This window comes from Sander vitreus, chromosome 6, assembly GCF_031162955.1.
Source record: "Sander vitreus isolate 19-12246 chromosome 6, sanVit1, whole genome shotgun sequence".
Lineage (NCBI taxonomy): Eukaryota > Metazoa > Chordata > Actinopteri > Perciformes > Percidae > Sander > Sander vitreus.
The window spans coordinates 19551627-19569154 of record NC_135860.1 but is presented as its reverse complement, the minus strand read 5'-3'; the positions used below and the strand labels follow the sequence as shown (position 1 = coordinate 19569154).

Here is a 17528-nt window from a genome sequence, read left to right as displayed (position 1 = left end):
TGGCTGAAAGCGGGATTGGCTAAATGAAGGAAGGCTGTTTGTATGAGACGGAGACTAAAACTGACCTTAAAAGGGGAACCCACAGTTCTGTTCTTCTCCTCCACCGATGCCGATGTTTGTAGTGCAGCCGGAGCTGGTGCTGAGGTCGACAATGAGGCCGGGCCTGAGGATGGTCTGCTATCATTACTCACACTACCATTACTGTCCACTACAGCTGGGGTCCCCTTGTCTTTCTTCCTCCTCAGTGTGTTGACCATGGGCTGGTCATAAGGGCCTGGCTTAGCCCAGTCCTGTAAAGAAAGACACATCAGTGTTGACTGTTAATACTTTTCTCTGATGTGCTTTCCCCCTTATTTTCAGCTGCAGATTGAAAGTATAAAAGAAGCAAACTGGTGAACAACAACAACAACAACAACAGTAAAAAATGAACAAGGCTTGCATGTTGAACAAACCGTATAACAAAGAGAACGGGAATAAGTTGATCATCGAGACCGAGGGGATGAACAAACCTTCCAGCTGGGGACTCGTGATGAAGGCACCATGGGGGAGCCCAACGAGCAGTTGTGAGGTTGGTCTGGCAACAAGGCTGAGGCAGGACGTGACCATGAACGAGTGGGGCAGGACGAGGCGATGTAGGATGAGGAGGAAGGAGGGAAGAAGGGAAAGGCAGTGTCTGACCCTGAGCCCAAACTCCCCCCGTTGCTATGCATGTAGGGGGAAATGGCTGGACTGTAGTGGTCAAAACCATTGGACAACTGGATGCGTGCGCGTCAGTGGGAGGAGGGATGATAACAGAAACCGGCAAAACAGAACAAACACACAATGGGGTAAATTATTGAAAATCATAAACAGTGGAAAATAAAAACAAAACGGAACACATCACTGGAAGAAATCATTCAAAGGAACACAAAAACAATAAGGAATCCATATTGATCACATCAACACAGAACAAATGCTGAACTGAATGAAAACTGGAGGAACTGACGTACATGCCAGGGAGTTTGGAGGTTTCTTTAACATTTCTGTGATAAACCAAAGTTGATGCAATGTACAGCACAGTTGAAGTTTAGTATGAGGAAGCTGCGGTGGGTGTATTGCTGGTACAACACAGACCTTTATGTGAAAGGAGGGGTAAGGTTCTTGGTGCATGAGTGTGTTTCACCTTGTCAGTAGCGTGCTGAGGAGCACTAGCAGCAGCTAGAGGAGAGGGGGAGCTGCAGTCACTGTGGAGCTGCCCAGTCTCTGATACCTCAGAGGACCTGGAACTGGGACAAGGCTGGGACAGCGAGGGCAGCAACAAGCAGGCAGTGGGAGAGAGGGGGGAAAAGATGGGGAGGGGGGGGGGATTGAGACAGACGGAGGGGAAGAATTGCAAAGACAGACATGTCAGCAGGTAGACAGATAGAGGCAGTTTGTTAGAGAGCACAGGGAACTTTTCCACAGTTCTCAGCAGTTAGTGAGGAGTACAGCCAAGTGTTTATGGAGGCTGTAGCGAAGGTGCACTGGGAGTCATACCAGCATTACTTGCAAGGACATCAGCAGTGTTGGAGTTTGTTAAAGGGAAGCACAGGCAAAGTTCTTCTTCTTTAGGAAGTTATAAGTATCCTCACAAAGTCAACATGTGTGCGCATGACATTTAAAAGAAAACTATAAGCCCTGGTTACTTTATTAACATTAATAATATGATACTTACTCAATGCCTATAGGGAAATACACTTTTTGCATGCTGCCCTCCAGAAGGAGATTAGGAGTTGGGGCCAGCTACAGAACATCACCCTCCATAGAAGTGGGTTTTGAAAATGGATGGATCTTAAAGAGATCCTCATTAAGTGTAAGCCATGGCCCGGCCTTATTAACCCTTGGTTAAAGAGTGAGCCCCTGAAACCCCTGTTTAGCCATGAGACTGTTCTCCTTTGAACATCAACTACTGTTACTACACCAAGAATGAGGCAACGAGACGGCTGATTCCTAGGACTGCACTGTAAATGGGTCAGGTATGGACTTGCCAAACCGCCGTCTAACTATACCAATGTGTTTTGGACAGGGGAACTCTGGTTGCTGGCGTGCTAACAAAATGTCAGCTAGAGCAGCCGCTTCTCATGGTTGATCTCAAACCACAAGACCCACACAGATAATCCTATGGACTATCACAGTAAATATTATCTGAAACCTTGTGTCAGGTGGTTGGATAAAACTGTCAGGATTAGACACGCTGATAGAGACACAATCTTAGTGTCTGTAAAATATGCTGTTGACACTGTGACATGTCATTTTACTGTGATACATTTAATGAAAATACAACACACAGTATGCTCAAGCCAAACCACAGTCTGTCACAGCGGTCGACTCTTTAATAGCAGGATGGGGCTGACCTGTTTTGCCCTGGGCTAGAATGGAGACAGACTAATTTCCTGAGCATTTATGTCATAATAATAATAATAGCATTGAAATGACTTCACCATGATCACATACACTTACGGCTGCCAGCTAACTGCCTCTCGTAGTGGCTGGGGAGATGTGCGAGAAAAGACTTGCGTGGATTGCTGGTTTGAGGTTTTCTCTCTGTCTCTGACTACAATAACTTGTAAATCATAGAGCATATGTGGTTTTATAGTCTTGTCTCAACCATGTGTACATACCTATTATTGTTTAAGTGTGTGTAGCGGAGGGCTTCTCTTACCTTCGTTTCAGCTGCCATGGGTGGGGAGGATTTGGACGATGTGTATTGGTCGTGGGATGAAGAAATGAAGCCCGAGTCGTGGGAGGAGATGCTAGAGAGCCGGGCTGGGGCCTGCTGGGGTAGTGTGGAGCTACGGTACCGATGGTAGGGGTGATGGTGGTGTGAGGAAGAGGAGGAAGAAGAGGAGGAAGGAGAATGAGAGTGAGAGCCACTGGATCCCCTGGAGTCACTACTGTTAACGCTGTTCAGACTACTGTGAAAGGGGAAGGAGTGATGGATGAGGGGAGGACCAGAGGAAGGAGAAGTTTGGCAGTGACAGGCGGGGTAAAGAGAATCAAGTGCACCCAAAGACATGGATTGAAGAAGGAAGGTTGGATAAGAAAGAGATAAAAGGAATAAAAGGGAGGGAATGAAGGCAGGGGATTGGGGAGAGACAGGGTGGGAAACTATTAACACAGCACACACCAAGATGCAGCAGGCAGTGACTGAGGCCAAATCCAGTCAAAACAACAACACAAACCAACTTAAAAGGCAAGAAATCAAAATGACAATAATTACAGGCAGGAAATCATGGGATTTCTTGCCTATGGGAATATTCACACAAAACACTAATGAAAGGTGAAAAACAGCATAAAGACTGGGTCTAATTACTATGTGAATTGAGACTTGAAAGCAATAATCTGAATGTCTGAAGAAGATATAAAAATGGCATCTTGCGAAATCTGTACTATGAAAAATACATACAAATGTACCAAATCATGTACAAAATTAATAAAATGCACAAGAACAAGGCAAAACGATACATAGTTTAAGCTTCTAGTAGTAAAAAAAAAAATAGTGACAATTATAAATTGCAAAGCATCAAAATCATAAAAGCGGCTGCCTCACGATGATTTGTGAATTAACAAATCACCCATCTAAGGATCAAGAAAAAAAAACCTAGCTCGTTATGGACTGAAACCATTAAACTGGTCCTCTATAGCGGGTTTAAAATGGTTTCAGAGTCTGGAAGGCCTTCAAACATTCTCATCATGACATAAAGGAAACCCACAGCCCCAAAATTACAGTGTAGTTACAAGATTTTAACAGGACAAACGCAAAGCAATTCCCAACCCAGGCACAACATTTCATTCTTTAAACCAGAACAGTTCAGTAAAAATCAATGGGAGATGCACAAAAAGCAGGGAGGACAGATGGTAGTAAACAGAACAGTCTGAACAGCTACATAACAAAAAAGTGTGCTGTTTTGTTAATTCTTTAAAAGTTCCCTACCTTTACTTTGACAAAGTAGGAACACTTAAACTGCATTTCTCAGTAAAGTGAACTAATGAACAATTATCACTAGCAAAGAGGAGATGAAGCAGAGATACAAAGAAACTAAGATAAAGAATTTGCAAACTACTCCATATTGACCACTGGGTGGCAGACACAGTAGGCAATACAAAAGCTTTTCTCCATGTTCTTGTTCCCTACTGCATTACACTAAGGTAAGCTCTCTCCACAACCATGAAAGGGTCTACAGGACAAATTCGCAGATTTCAGTAGATACTATGTGTATACATGTCCTGCTATAACATAATCTCTAACTTGACTAAAAATATAGACACTGTATACAGTTTTCACCTCCTAATTCCTCAGTTCTTGGAAATGGGTGAACAAAATAACTGGAGTTAATTCATTTTCCATTTGACATTATTTTCAAGCACACTGGGGCACAAAAAGCTTTTACAGTTACAGCAGGTAAATGTGTACTTAAAAGACAAAGTCTCTCTTTCACTTATTTATGCCTATGAGTCTTGTGATTGGCTGTCGCAGCCTACCTGCACATGCTAGACTTCCTGGACATAGTGGTGCTGGGGGATGAGGGCGGCGTTTGATATGACCAACTGTAGTCTGAGCCCTTAAGGTCCAAGATCACCTGAGAGGGAGGACAATATTAGTCATACTGATTAGTCATAGTGAAGAGGAATGACACTAAACAAAGCTTTGTTTCATCAACAGAATAGAAGAAAAATAAGACACACAGGATCAAAAGGGTATGTATTTTGACAGTGAGATAAAAGGGCAGTTGCATAAGCGCATCTGATATTTTTCCTCACCTGTTCACTAGCAGGGGGAAGCGTGTGTGGGTCAGAGGTCAGGGCTTTAAGGTCATCAGAGATAGCCTGGAGATGGGTGACCTCTCCCAACATAGAAATCTCCTCATCCTAAAAGAATTAACGGCAGAGAGAGAGAGAGAGAGAAAGAGTTGTAGAATGAACTCTCATACACAGTTTACACAACATTGAAAATAGTCCTCCTTAGATTAGCAGTGGTAGTAAAAAAAAAAAAGCTCTAGAAATGTGATGAAGTAGAGGGTGTGAAAATGCATCTTTCCAGTCTGTGGGATTAAAAGAAAAAGCAAAGACACTGTGGAGTGAGTTGACTTTCCGTTGTTCTCCGAGGGCTTTCTGAAGTCTAATTTCTCTTTCTCTGCCGCTGTACTCACCACTACAGGACGCAGCATGGCTACGAAACAGCAGAACCTCTGTCTGTCCTCTATAAGAGCTTTCCTCAGGGCCTGTTTCTCAGTCTCTTCCAGCAGAATGTATTTATCACTGACATCCTGCATGGCACTGTCCAACTGGGGTTGGATATCACCACGACCTTAGAACACACAAAAAGAATATATACATCACTAAAAGGTATAATAACGTTGCCAACTCACAAGAAAAAAAACACGTCTATGACTCTATTTACTACTTCACAATGTTTAAAAATCAAGGTACTGCGCTACATTTTACCATCTGTTCCTTGTGCTGCCTATATCTCTATAAATATAAATAAATAAATATATATATGTTTGAATATGCGTATGTAAATCCAGGAATGTCTTCGGGCAATTACAGTCCCAAGGTGACCCTGTTGTTCAGCACTGTGTGCGTCTTTATGCTGCATGTGTATAGGTGCGTGTGTGCGTGATTGCATGCATTTCTGTTGGTGAGTGTGCAATTATGAGAGATGATACCCTGAAGCCGAAACAAGCCCTCTTGAGCTCTCTAAGGAGGCAGGAAGGCTGGCGACTGCCCTAGATGACATGCAGTGGGCCTCAAAGACATTATCTAACCACTTGAAACACACACACACACACACACACACACACACACACACACACACACACACGACTTTGATACATCAAAAGGTTAAACCCAAAGTGAACAACTGTGGTCTGTCTGTTCTTGTCTCTGGGCAAAGATAACAAACATGGCATTTTATATGGCCCTATATCATGACAATCAGTTGTAAAGAAACACAGCTAGAGTTACACAGGCAAATCATGCGCACCTCAAATGTAAAACATAAGGATGTGTGATCTTTCCTTTCTGATGTGTCAGTGCAGTAAATACATTATGTATGATCCAGCATGTGGGGAGCGGCTTCCACGGCTTTATCTGTCTGTCAGTCAACTTGAACACAATTAAAATGCCAATTAACAATGGCTTCAGGCACACACACACACACACACACACACACACACACACACACAAATACCAAGTTGATGGAAAAGCACCAAATGGAAGCACTTATTGTTCTTATGCACCCACTAGCACAACAGCTGCCATTACTGACTAAATGTTTTAATCATTCAAGTACAGTATGAATGTTGATATGGGGTGAAGGTCTAGTATAACTCCTCGCTATATATTGTTCTGGATTTAAGACAATGTTTGTACCCAAAGTGAGAAGAATGCAGGATTATATTGGACTGTTTTTTCTATTCTAGGCAAGATTAAGTCTAGTGTAGCTGCTTAAGAGTTTCAACCAAAACACCAACAGTTATTGTCATACTTCTTGGTTAACATATTGATGACATGGTAAATTTGTAAACATTTGTAGTTTTACGGCAACTTTTCAAGTATACTAACACCACAATTATGAGTCCTGTGTAGAAAGTCCTTAGCCCTTGATGGCTGGTGACAAACTGAGTTTCCATATGGAGGGAATCCATTTATCCAGCTTGGTTTGGTGACTGTAACACTGAGAGGAATGTGAGTTATGTGTGTGTTTATGGCAGTTCCTCCTATATTACACTATGGAGAACCACAATGGAGAAGATGGACTGTAGAAAGTCCAAATTGCATTTCAATCCAAAGGCCATTTTATGAGCAGACAAGTATACAGTTACGTTGTACTGTAAGGTTTTGTGGTGCACTGGCAGTATGACTGAGTCTGAGAGGGCTAGACGGGCCTCAGTCATTGGTCTGGTTTCCACTGCAGGACCAAACTCATTATTATTTACTTCCCCCCCCCCAAGGCAAAATTAGGCCTTTTCCATCTTTTTTTGCCAAGGAAATTAATTGTAAGCTGGGCTGACATTTCAAAGAATGTTTTAGTCACTGGTTATAAATAGCCAATCATTTAGGTAATGCAAAAAAACACGTATCAAGTGCATCTATAAATTAAAACGGCGTACAGTTAAAATTATAGAACAATACTTAAAGTGCTCATATTATGCTTTTTGGCTTTTCCCTTTCCTTTATTGTGTTATATATCTTTATTGTGCACGTTATAGGTTTACAAAGTGAAAAAGCCCAAAGTCCACCCCAAAGGCACTTACCATCTCCAACAGAAAACACTGTTCACAAACTGCTCCAAACAGCTCTATTGTAGTCCAGCCTTTACTTCCGTGATGAACGTGCGTCACTTTGTAACACACGTTATAATGCTCGCCTAGCTGCTAGCATGGCACGCCCTCATACTCCGCTTCTGACTGGCTAGTAGTCCTTACCTAGCTACTGCGCATGTGCGACTCCCAACAAAGATGGAACAGAAGTGAGATGTCTCACTCTGTAGCTAAAACAGAGAGCTCAACACACAGGGTGAAAAGAAGAGTTGCAGTAATGTGCAGTACAACAAAAATATGGTGTTTTTTGAAAATTAAACCATGTAAACCTATTCTGATATAACCTCTAAATACAATTATGAACCTGAAAATGAGTATAATATGAGCACTTTAATACCTGCCGTAACAACAAAATATGCCTTGAGTGAATGTAGCCTCTGTTGTAATGCTCAGGGATATACTGTACGTTACGTGCCATTAAGAAATATTCCCATCACAGCCATGTTTTCATTAACTCTGTTTAAGATAAATAAATAACAGTTTAAACTTAAGGCCTTAGTTGGCCTCAATATACTGCAGAAAATTGGCTTTTCAAGTCCCGGAGTCAGAGATGCTGTGGTGTCTCCTTGGCATGCAGTAGAACGAGGGAGCATATTGTATTCTGGTTTTCTCCCACAAGTTCAAGTCTTGGCAGACTGTATTCTCAACATAACCACAGTGGGTTTGGAAAGACACTACTGTAAGTTGAGGCACTTTGTCTGAGACAGATGGAAAGCCAAATCATTTCCTTGTTGCTGTTTTGGTAGTGTCCATGAGTATCTTGCGTAGTGCTTCACATTATCACAATCAGTGTCATAATTACTTCCTCGTGTACTTCTGTTAAAAGTTGACCCATCAAAAAGCACCTTATCCCTTCACTCATTTAATTACATGAACAAGTTTAAATCAAGCAAGCAAACAGATTTAATTGCGGCTGACTGAGTAATATTTGAGTTTGAAAGTGAATCACAAGGCCATCAATTCCAAACATCCATACGCTCATGATACTAGCTCATGTAGAAACTGACCATGAAGAGTGAATATTATAAACATTCTTTCAACTAACCACACAGATTGAAAAATATGTTTAATATTCAATCAAATGCCATTGTTATTACTCAATCAGCTTGAGGCAGACATCAGTGTTGATGTAAAAGACGTAATTGTAGGGATGGAGGGGGTTGCGCACACACAAACATAAGATGTCAACTTGTGGTAAGCAGAGGGGTTATTAGTGCTGAACTGAACAAATTCCCGGTCTCTGTGCCATAACTTCTGCATCTGTGCTTGTGCAACTATGTGAATTACAAGGCCCTATTTGCTACTTCCTCTTTTTCTTCAACCACAGACAAACACTGAGGTTCAATAAAAGGACAATTAGTGCTTGTGACAAGTAGTGTAGACTGAAGGATAAGCGATTTTTGTTGTGGACATTTTTGGCCTTTATTTTTGACAGGACAGCTGAAGACATGAAAGGGGAGAGAGAGAGGGGGAATGACAACCTGCGGGAATGACCGCAGGTTGGAGTCGAACCCCGGGCCCGCTCCGTTGAGGAGTAAACCTCTATATATGGGCGCCTGCTCTACCAACTGAGCTCTCCGGGCGCCCCCTTTCATTAGATTTGCTGTGTTGTACAATCTATTATTTATCAGAAAGTTTTAGGTTAAAAACAATAAATCAAGCAGTCTCATAAATCTAACTGATATTTTATAGGCTTAGTTGTTTTTTACCAAACACAAATAGATGTATATGCTATGGTATATCTGCACAGTCTGCACACTTGTAAATACTGTGCACACACACGGAAATGAGATTAGCTTCTTCAGCTTTCACATGACCGATGATTACATTAGGTTGCAGTCACAGGCTGTTACTTAGCAAGGCTGGGGTCTGAGGTCAGAAAAACACCCTCACAAGACACGTATCAAAACATCAAATATACACTAACACAACCAACACAAGCGGACAGATGGGGTGTTATTTCTGTGTGTAAATGGACAGCTCTTCCTTTAAGTAGTGTGACTAAAACTAGTAGCCCTTGATTTAAATGTTTGTGTGAATTTCTGTGGTACAATGGTCACAGAGTTTACATACTTCTTGGGTTAAAGAGTTGCATTTAGGTTAAGTGAAGGAAAGATGGTTGCCAAACAAGATGAAATTATTTCCAATTTATAGGAAACAAAGACAGTAATCTCTTTTTATTTCCTCCCTGTGAGCAAATATATATATACAGTAAAGTGCTTGCTTCTATTATACACACACACACACACACACACACACACACACACACACACACACACACACACACAATTTAATGACTTCATTTACAACTATTCAGTGTTGACAGGTTGTAGTTAAAAGTAAGAAGCATCACAAAGCATTACAACTTTACAAAAAGGTTTTGTTCTGGCCACACAGACATTAATGTAACATTACAGAACTGGACCAGTAAAGCAGAAGGAGTCACGCACTGGACAATTTCCAGTCTACTTAGGCCTCCACCTCACCTGCTTTCCTCTCTTTCCTCTTCAGACCACAGCTTGTTTTTACTATCACTGTGATACTGATTCACTGAAGACATTCTCTTTTCTATTTCAACTCTCAAGTGGGTCAGAGCAAAGGCTCAGTAAAGGAGCACATCTCTGTTTCTTGTTCAATTTCCTTTTCAAGAACACTTCATTACTCCAAGTGCTCAACAACATGGGGCCTCTGACCCAGAACTACAGACAGCAAATGAGAGGAGCCATAAGAAAACAAAGGAGAGGATGTATAGGCAACAGTAAAAAGGATAGATCTTGGGTTTCTGTACCCTTAAGTAAAAACCTATAGGGAACCACAGCTTCTCAGATGACTATATACAGTATCCTAATGTGCCAATATGAAGTTGCAGCGTCAACAATAGTTGCCATATCTGTGGTGGCTTCTTCACAATGCAACCAAAATGCTTGGTTAAGCATTACAGTGTAAGCAACAACCTGGACAGTGTGTCTATTCCACAAACTGACTTACCTAGATTATCAGCTGCAGTGCAGCGTAAGGAGAAGGATGGTATCAGAACCACATGGGGACAGGGAGAGGAAAAAAATGCAAGTCAACTGAAAAAGTGCCAGCATTTAACACCAATGCATCACCTAAATGTGCAGTCTTGTATGTCTGGACGCCATGTTTTAAGCATTTGTATGCCTTAGTAAATCGTACAAGAGTAAGACAGGCTGAGCTTTACAGATATGCCTTTCTCAAAGATATTAAACCTTTTGGAAGGTCAAATACAACGATAAATTGATTGATTTGGCAGTTGCATTAATTGCCACATTGCCAATTCAAAAACAAATTCCAAATATCAGCAGGTTTTGTTTTCTACAGATGACATTGTCTGATACCAAATGTATGCGGATATGTTCGTACATTAATACTAACACCGAAATTCCACCAACTGCGGAACGGCTGCGGATCGGCTCCGCTGCATGTCGGCTCCGTGCTCCGCCGTCCTTCAATACCCACCGGGTCCGGATTTGTTGCGTAGCGGCTGCGGCCATGACTGACAGACAACTGACAGACTTTAATGGAAACCTGTTGACTCCGCCGCCATTTCGGAGCAGATCCGCAGATGTTACGCAGTTGGTGGAAATTACCCGCAACAGATGACACAAAATGGGATTAGGGTTACTGCTTCCTTCCTCACTGGCACACTGGTCCATTGGTCAGTGGACTCAAATACATCAAGACAATGCCTTTCAAAAAAACAACATTTGACTGGACATGCTTTGTAAATTAAAACAAAAAGGGGAGCAACGTGACAACAATCCCAGTGCTGACAAGTATGGTCTGTCTTGAGCTTATGCCAGCAGTGTTTAATGATAATCAAAGTCATGCAAACAGCTGTAGGGGAAGGACACCAGTCTTAAAGGGACAGTTCAACCCCAAATCAAAAATACTAGTTTTACTCTTACCTGTAGTGCTATTTATTTATCAATGTAGATAGTTGTGGTGCGAGTTGCCCAGTGTTGGAGATACCAGCTGTACAGATGTTTGCCTTCTCTCAAATATAATGGAACGACATGGCACTCGGCTTGTGGTGCTCAAAGCACTAAAAGAATACATTTGAAAAACTCAACAGCAATGTCTCTTTCCAAAAATCATGCCCCGGTTACTCCAGATAATCCACAGACGTGGTTTTGAGTAGAGATGGCCCGATACCATTTTTTGCTTCCCGATACCGATTCCGATACCTGAACCTGCGTATTGGCCGATACCGAGTACCGATCCGATACCAGTGTGTCATATATTTTATTATGTTTTAACTGTATACTACTATCCCTGTATGGATGTGATATGATTTCTATCTTTGTTATCGGTCTGGCTCAGGTTAAACTCTTTGTGAAACGTGAACAATGAACGCCACAGAACTTTCTTTTATTATGCAGTTTGACAGTCAGTTATAACGGAAAAAGAACATAAACTACTTTAACGTAGATTTTCTTTAGGGCTTTCTTACATGGTATCGGATCGGTGCATAAACTCCAGTACTTCCCGATACCGATACCAGTGTTTTAGGCAGTATCGGAGTCTAACATCTCTAGTTTTGAGCAGTTTCATGTAGGTACTATTTTCTTTCTACTGAATTACATCCGCCAACCTTATCACCGCGCAGAAGGAAACGTACTCATGGACATGGAGAGGCTGGTGCTCGTGACATCGCGAGATGAAAACATTTAGGGGCGTCCCCCTGGGTTAAGTTGTAGCGTTAACTAGTTCAGGGGAGCTAGCAGCAACGGTTAGCTATAAAATAATCTTCACAAGATGAATATGCTTCCTTCTGTGATACGGTCTGTGGATTATCTTGACTAACCGGGTCATGATTTGTCGAAAAAGACACTGCTGTTGAGTTTTGAAAATGTGTTTTTTGGCGCTCTGAGCACCACAAGCCGAGTGCCATCTACTTCCATTATATTCAAGAGAAGGCGGACATCTCTACGGACGATATCTTACACTGGGCAACTCACACCGAAACAATCTAGATTGATAAATAGCACTACAGGTAAGAGAAAAAAATATGTATTTTAAATTTTGGGGTGAACTGTCCCTTTAAGTAGCAGTATTAGTAACGATCACTATGCGCAGAATCTGTTATATGCCAAAGAATACCCATTGACCTTTTTTTCATTTTTTTTTTATTACAAGTGTGCTAAACATCTGTTGACTTTAGGAATGTGAGACATCCACTGATTCAAACCTGAAACTATCAACATCCCCAAACATCTAATTCCTTTTGTGTATAGTATGTTTTCTTTAGGCAGGTGAATGTGTTTGTAGAACCTGAGCCAAGAGAAATGCAGAGCAGGGAAAAGCCTGTGCCCTCTCAGAGAGTCTTTACCAAGTAAGGTAATGTTTAGCCTCACTAGATCTGCACACGTCTAATCAGTAAGAACAAACTTCTTCTACACACTTCACTGCTGTCTAATGAAAACGAAATATATACAATTTGGACATTTTCCTATGTGAAAACAAGGTGGCAGTTGCTTCTACCACTGAACCCTTTCATAATTTTAATGATCAGATTTTTCCACTAGTCCTGAATGTTGACTTCTTGCAGATAGAAATCTTTGCCCAGTACAGCATAAATCAAACTAAACTAAAATACTCCCAAAGCACAGGTGCATACAGTAGAATTCAAGTAAAACAAATGATAGCATTTTGAGTGAATCACCAGTAGATAAGTTGCTATTTTTCCTTCTTCTATCCTACATCCATAACGGATGACTGCAAGACTCTCATAGAGGTCAATGAAAACCACATTTTTCTTGACTCTGGCTTGTGATGGCATATACGGGGGGAAAATAAATCACTGACTGAATTTCAAGAAGCCAAGCCCTTCCTTACTAATACATGTCTATAGCTAATCCTTTACCGAGAGGGGTGTAAACGACTCAGGTTCAATGCTTCCTGATAAGGTTGCATACTAGTAGAGGATAACAAAAAGCATTTTACTTGTTTGCTTTCTAAGAATTGAATCTGAACTAATTATCTGACGGACACTTGAGATGGATATTTTTCACTGAGCTTAGCAGACAATGCTCCAAGTTGTTAAGTGTGTCTGTAGGAACATGATTTAATACAAGATTTGTCTCCATCACTATCAGATGAACTGCACGTAGCAGTGTCATTTTTGTTAATTCACCCAAGCTTTGGTTTAAAACATTTTTTTTTTTTTTACCTTTCTTTGCTTTCTTCTGAAGTTTCAGTGTGTCCGAAGACTTCTTCTTTATTTCCTGCCGGGCTCTTTTATACTCTGGTTCAGATAGACAAGGTAAAAAAAGCAAACTAACTATGTGAAAACTAAGTGTTAAGGTACACATTTTCATACACTTAATAATATTCTGTGGCACAGAAGAAGAAACATAAATGGTATGAAACCCTGAATGTCAACCTAAGCTTTAAGTCAGAAAAAAAAAAAAAAACGTATTAAAACATTGGCAATTTACATTGCTTTAAGATTTTGCAAGATGTATCCTAATGTCAAAGTAATTCCTGGATCTGCAATTTGTGTTATATCCTTGGATGTGATTACATTTGTTTGTCCTACCTTTAGCATGGTCCTTGTCCAAAGTATTGACTCCTCTTTTCCACTCCTCCATTTGTTCTTGTAGAGGGTTGATCAGACCCTCCAGGAAGGCCCTTCAAAACACCAGGATAGTTACTAATGATGTGTACTTATTGACCAATGATAGTGCCCAAAAAACTATTTATAAAATGTTAAATACCAGACCTGCTCTGTGGGGGTTTGTCAGTATATCTGTCACCTGATCGTAAAGTACGGTCAGACATAAAAATCATTAGGTCTGGTTTGCCTTTCTGTCTTTACACTGTATGGTCATGTCTGTCAATCATTAATAGGCAGAGAGAATTGTGAGAAAAACAGAGACTGGGAAAAGAAAAGGTCGGCTTATGTCTGACTGTGTCACAGGAGGAAGTAAGAAGCTTGTGCAGTCAATCTTTACCCAACAGTGTCCATGTTGTATTTGAGATGTATTTGTGAGTGTGTTGAAGAAGCTGTGAGTGCGAGAGGTAGGCAGCTGCAGGCTTACTGCATGAAACTAAAATTAGACTTCTCCCTCTTGCAGACATTTCTCCAAAAGTCTGTGTGTGTGTCAGTGGGTGGGTAGTGACCACAGCCCCCCGTGTACAGCCCCTGCTATGGAGATCCAAGTGGAATCTCCACTGAAATGCCACCCAAAATTAGAGAGCCCCTTGTCTGTGTAGGGTGTGTGTGTGTGTGTTTGTGTGACTGAGGGAGAGAGAGAGAGAGAGAGAGAGAGAGAGAGAGAGAGAGAGAGAGAGAGAGAGAGAGATATGTGGTGTGTGTGTGACTACACTGCAACATTATAGATGCTTGTGTTGCCAGACAATCGTCTCTTTCCCAGCATTCCATGACAAGGGGCATTCTCACCCACGCACACGAAATGTCAAGACATGGAGGATACGCCGAGATATATTTTTTAATGTTGACCATTTTATTGGAGTTGCATTGTTAGAGAAACAGTTTGGGTCAAAGTACACAAACTGTGAGTAACTTATATAAGAAACAGTGCAAAAAATAATGTTTTTAACCCAATCAGATGTTTGTAAGAAAGGTTTTAAAAAGCTGGTGCTAAGAACTTTTTGTCAACAGTAGAAAATCATATTAAAAGCAAATAATGCATCACTTGAAAGTGGCAGGGTTTTATTGGGGAAGTTTATAGGACATATGAACTTCCTGTAAATATTCCTCTTTTAGCTCAATAAAACCACACTAATGGGGCTTATTCACAAAGTAACCCCAATTAAATCCCATCTCCCACCCAACCCCTCTTACATCCCAGCCAATCATTCACCAGAATTGCAGAAGGGATATTTTATATCAAATCCTGTATGTTGTATGTATGTTGGTAAATTTCAATAGTATTGTGGTTGAGGAGAGATAAAGACAAGACAAGGTAAAACAGCACACAAATGCACTACGTGAAAAGGCTCTGACACACCACCCCGACGGCCAACCGTCGGCAGAAAAGGCAGTCGGACTGATCAGTCGGCTCCCGTCCCTCAAAAAAGTGCCTCGGAACACACCGAAGCGACGCCGACTTGAGCGTACGTTCTGCACGTGCGCGAGACGTAATATGTCTCCATAACAGCAGGCGGCGCTAATCTGTATTTTCGCCCAAAAAACGAACCGGAACCGGAAATGATGGATGAACATCTCTCTAGTCCTAGTAAACACAGAGCACGCTGTCGTCAGTCATTGCCCAGTCAGCCCATCAGAGAGTGTTGATAGTAGTCAAGAAGGATCGTTGTTGTCATTACTCGCTGAACGGAAGAAAATACGATGGCTAGTAATAAGGAGATACTGGCGTTGTCAGCTCTCCGGGAATCAGAAGCACTGATTCGCTAGTCAAGGGCTAGCATCCCACCAATCAGATTGGTCATTGATTCAACAAGGCCGATTCAACAAGTCAAATCGGCCAAAATGGATGCCGACGGCTCCTCCGACTCACGACGGCACGGAATACACCAAACAGACTCGAGTCACCGACCTCAGCAGACTGTCCGACGGCCGATAATCGGGTTGGTGTGTCAGAGCCTTAATGTTGCTTACATGGAAAACTGTTTGAGTTTAGCCTCTATGCTGCGATGTCTCATACACATCCTGGTCAACGCTGATCCAATGTCCTTGGTCCCACCTGAAAGACATTAAAAAAAGACACAAAAAAATGTTTTGGTAATTGTATTAAAGTAAAGTATACAATAGTCAGTTAATTCATATAAGATTGAGAGTGACTTTGCTGCTGGAAAGAAAAAATATGGCTGGACTTTCTAAATTAAACATCTGTAACAAGCACTCGCTGACCCCACTCTCTCTACTGTGGGAAGCCGAGGGAAAACACTGAGTTACGAATTGCACACATTTTGGCCAAGAGAAGTGATGGGAAGTTGGAGATGGAGCCTTGTAAATGTGCATGAGGCCAGTTTCCTTACACAGGTTAACTAGCTGTCCACTGGAAGGCCTCAGGCTGGACAGCCAAGCAGGGACTTGACGTTGATTGACAGAGCTATTGTCTGGCTGCTCAGTATGACTAGTCGGTTTCTCTGTGGGGTTGAAGCGCTTCAACCCCGCAGAGTGTGTGTGTGTGTGTGTGTGTGTGTGTGTGTGTGTGTGTGTTAGAGACAGTTTGGTGTGATGATCTAATGTGAAGTGTGAATCCCCTCCAACAGAGCAAGCCATTCTGCTGTCAGCACAGTCCTTGCTTCATGCAGAGACGCACACAGAGCTGTCACTCACTCACAGCCACTCATACTCATTAACAACACACACGGACACACAGACTTGTCTTTTGCTCGGCTGCTGATTTGGCCTACTACACACACTCATGGTGATTGGGGCGGCATAAAAAACAGTCCTCTTAACAGGAACTCCTTACAGAACAGGAGAAAATGTGTAAATTGAGACAAACTTTCAAATTGTTTCAAAATATTATTGAATGGTAATGTGATACGGCCGAAGCATCAACATCTCATATTGGTCTTAGATTTTTTTCTTTCACCCTCTGTGAACTGTTTATCTCAGCTGGAGTGGGGAAAGATGGACCCAAAGTTTGGAGCATATGTTCTGAATTACTTATGTCTAAATTCCAAAGGCTCATGTGTGAAGCAATGTTGAGTGGATAAAGGGTTAGAGTTTTTCTGGATCCCTAAAATTAAAACCATAGATATTTGGTGTCAATGTTGCAAAATGTGTTTTGTGTTAAATTCTACCTGCCTTTTTCACTAAGCTACCACACAGATCCAACATACATCAGTGACAAAATATCTCGTTTCTACTCCAAAACTAAACCTGTGGAATAGCTGCTGAAGTTTTTAGTCTCAGTCGCTGTGTGATTATGAACAGTTTGTCTAAGAACTGGTTTTCAGACAATCCGCATCTGTCCTGCTCTTCTAAAAGACCAGAATTAGCTCACTGTTCTTTTGACTGCTCTGTAAAAGGAGGGCAAAGCAGAGACAAACTGTAATACAGAGAGATACAGCGTGATAGTGAATTAAGCTATGTATTCTACATGGCAAATTACAACTTTCACCAATACATAATTTAATGTCAGTCCCATTGAGCCCATCACAACCTCAATGTTTTTCCTTTATCCATTCATTCATCCTTTCCTCTTTTACTGTGCATGCTTG

The 17528-nt window shown here is 41.6% G+C and overlaps 1 protein-coding gene across 7 annotated transcripts in view; it reads right to left on the bottom strand.

Moving 5' to 3' along the window:
• The window catches only part of LOC144519890 (protein MTSS 1-like), a 54893-nt gene that overhangs the window by 5508 nt on the left and 31857 nt on the right, over positions 1-17528 (bottom strand). For 2 of the 7 annotated variants that reach the window (XM_078253396.1, XM_078253402.1), the window contains 11 exons: positions 15952-16036; positions 13906-13997; positions 13537-13611; positions 10332-10343; positions 5169-5326; positions 4780-4887; positions 4501-4598; positions 2681-2933; positions 1163-1276; positions 510-755; positions 66-290 (listed from right to left, as the gene is read on the bottom strand). In XM_078253396.1, the coding sequence (XP_078109522.1) occupies positions 66-290; positions 510-755; positions 1163-1276; positions 2681-2933; positions 4501-4598; positions 4780-4887; positions 5169-5326; positions 10332-10343; positions 13537-13611; positions 13906-13997; positions 15952-16036 (1466 nt within the window). The remainder of the gene's footprint in view (positions 1-65; positions 291-509; positions 756-1162; positions 1277-2680; positions 2934-4500; positions 4599-4779; positions 4888-5168; positions 5327-10331; positions 10344-13536; positions 13612-13905; positions 13998-15951; positions 16037-17528) is intronic. The other 5 variants (XM_078253400.1, XM_078253399.1, XM_078253397.1 and 2 more) reach the window with 5 other exon arrangements.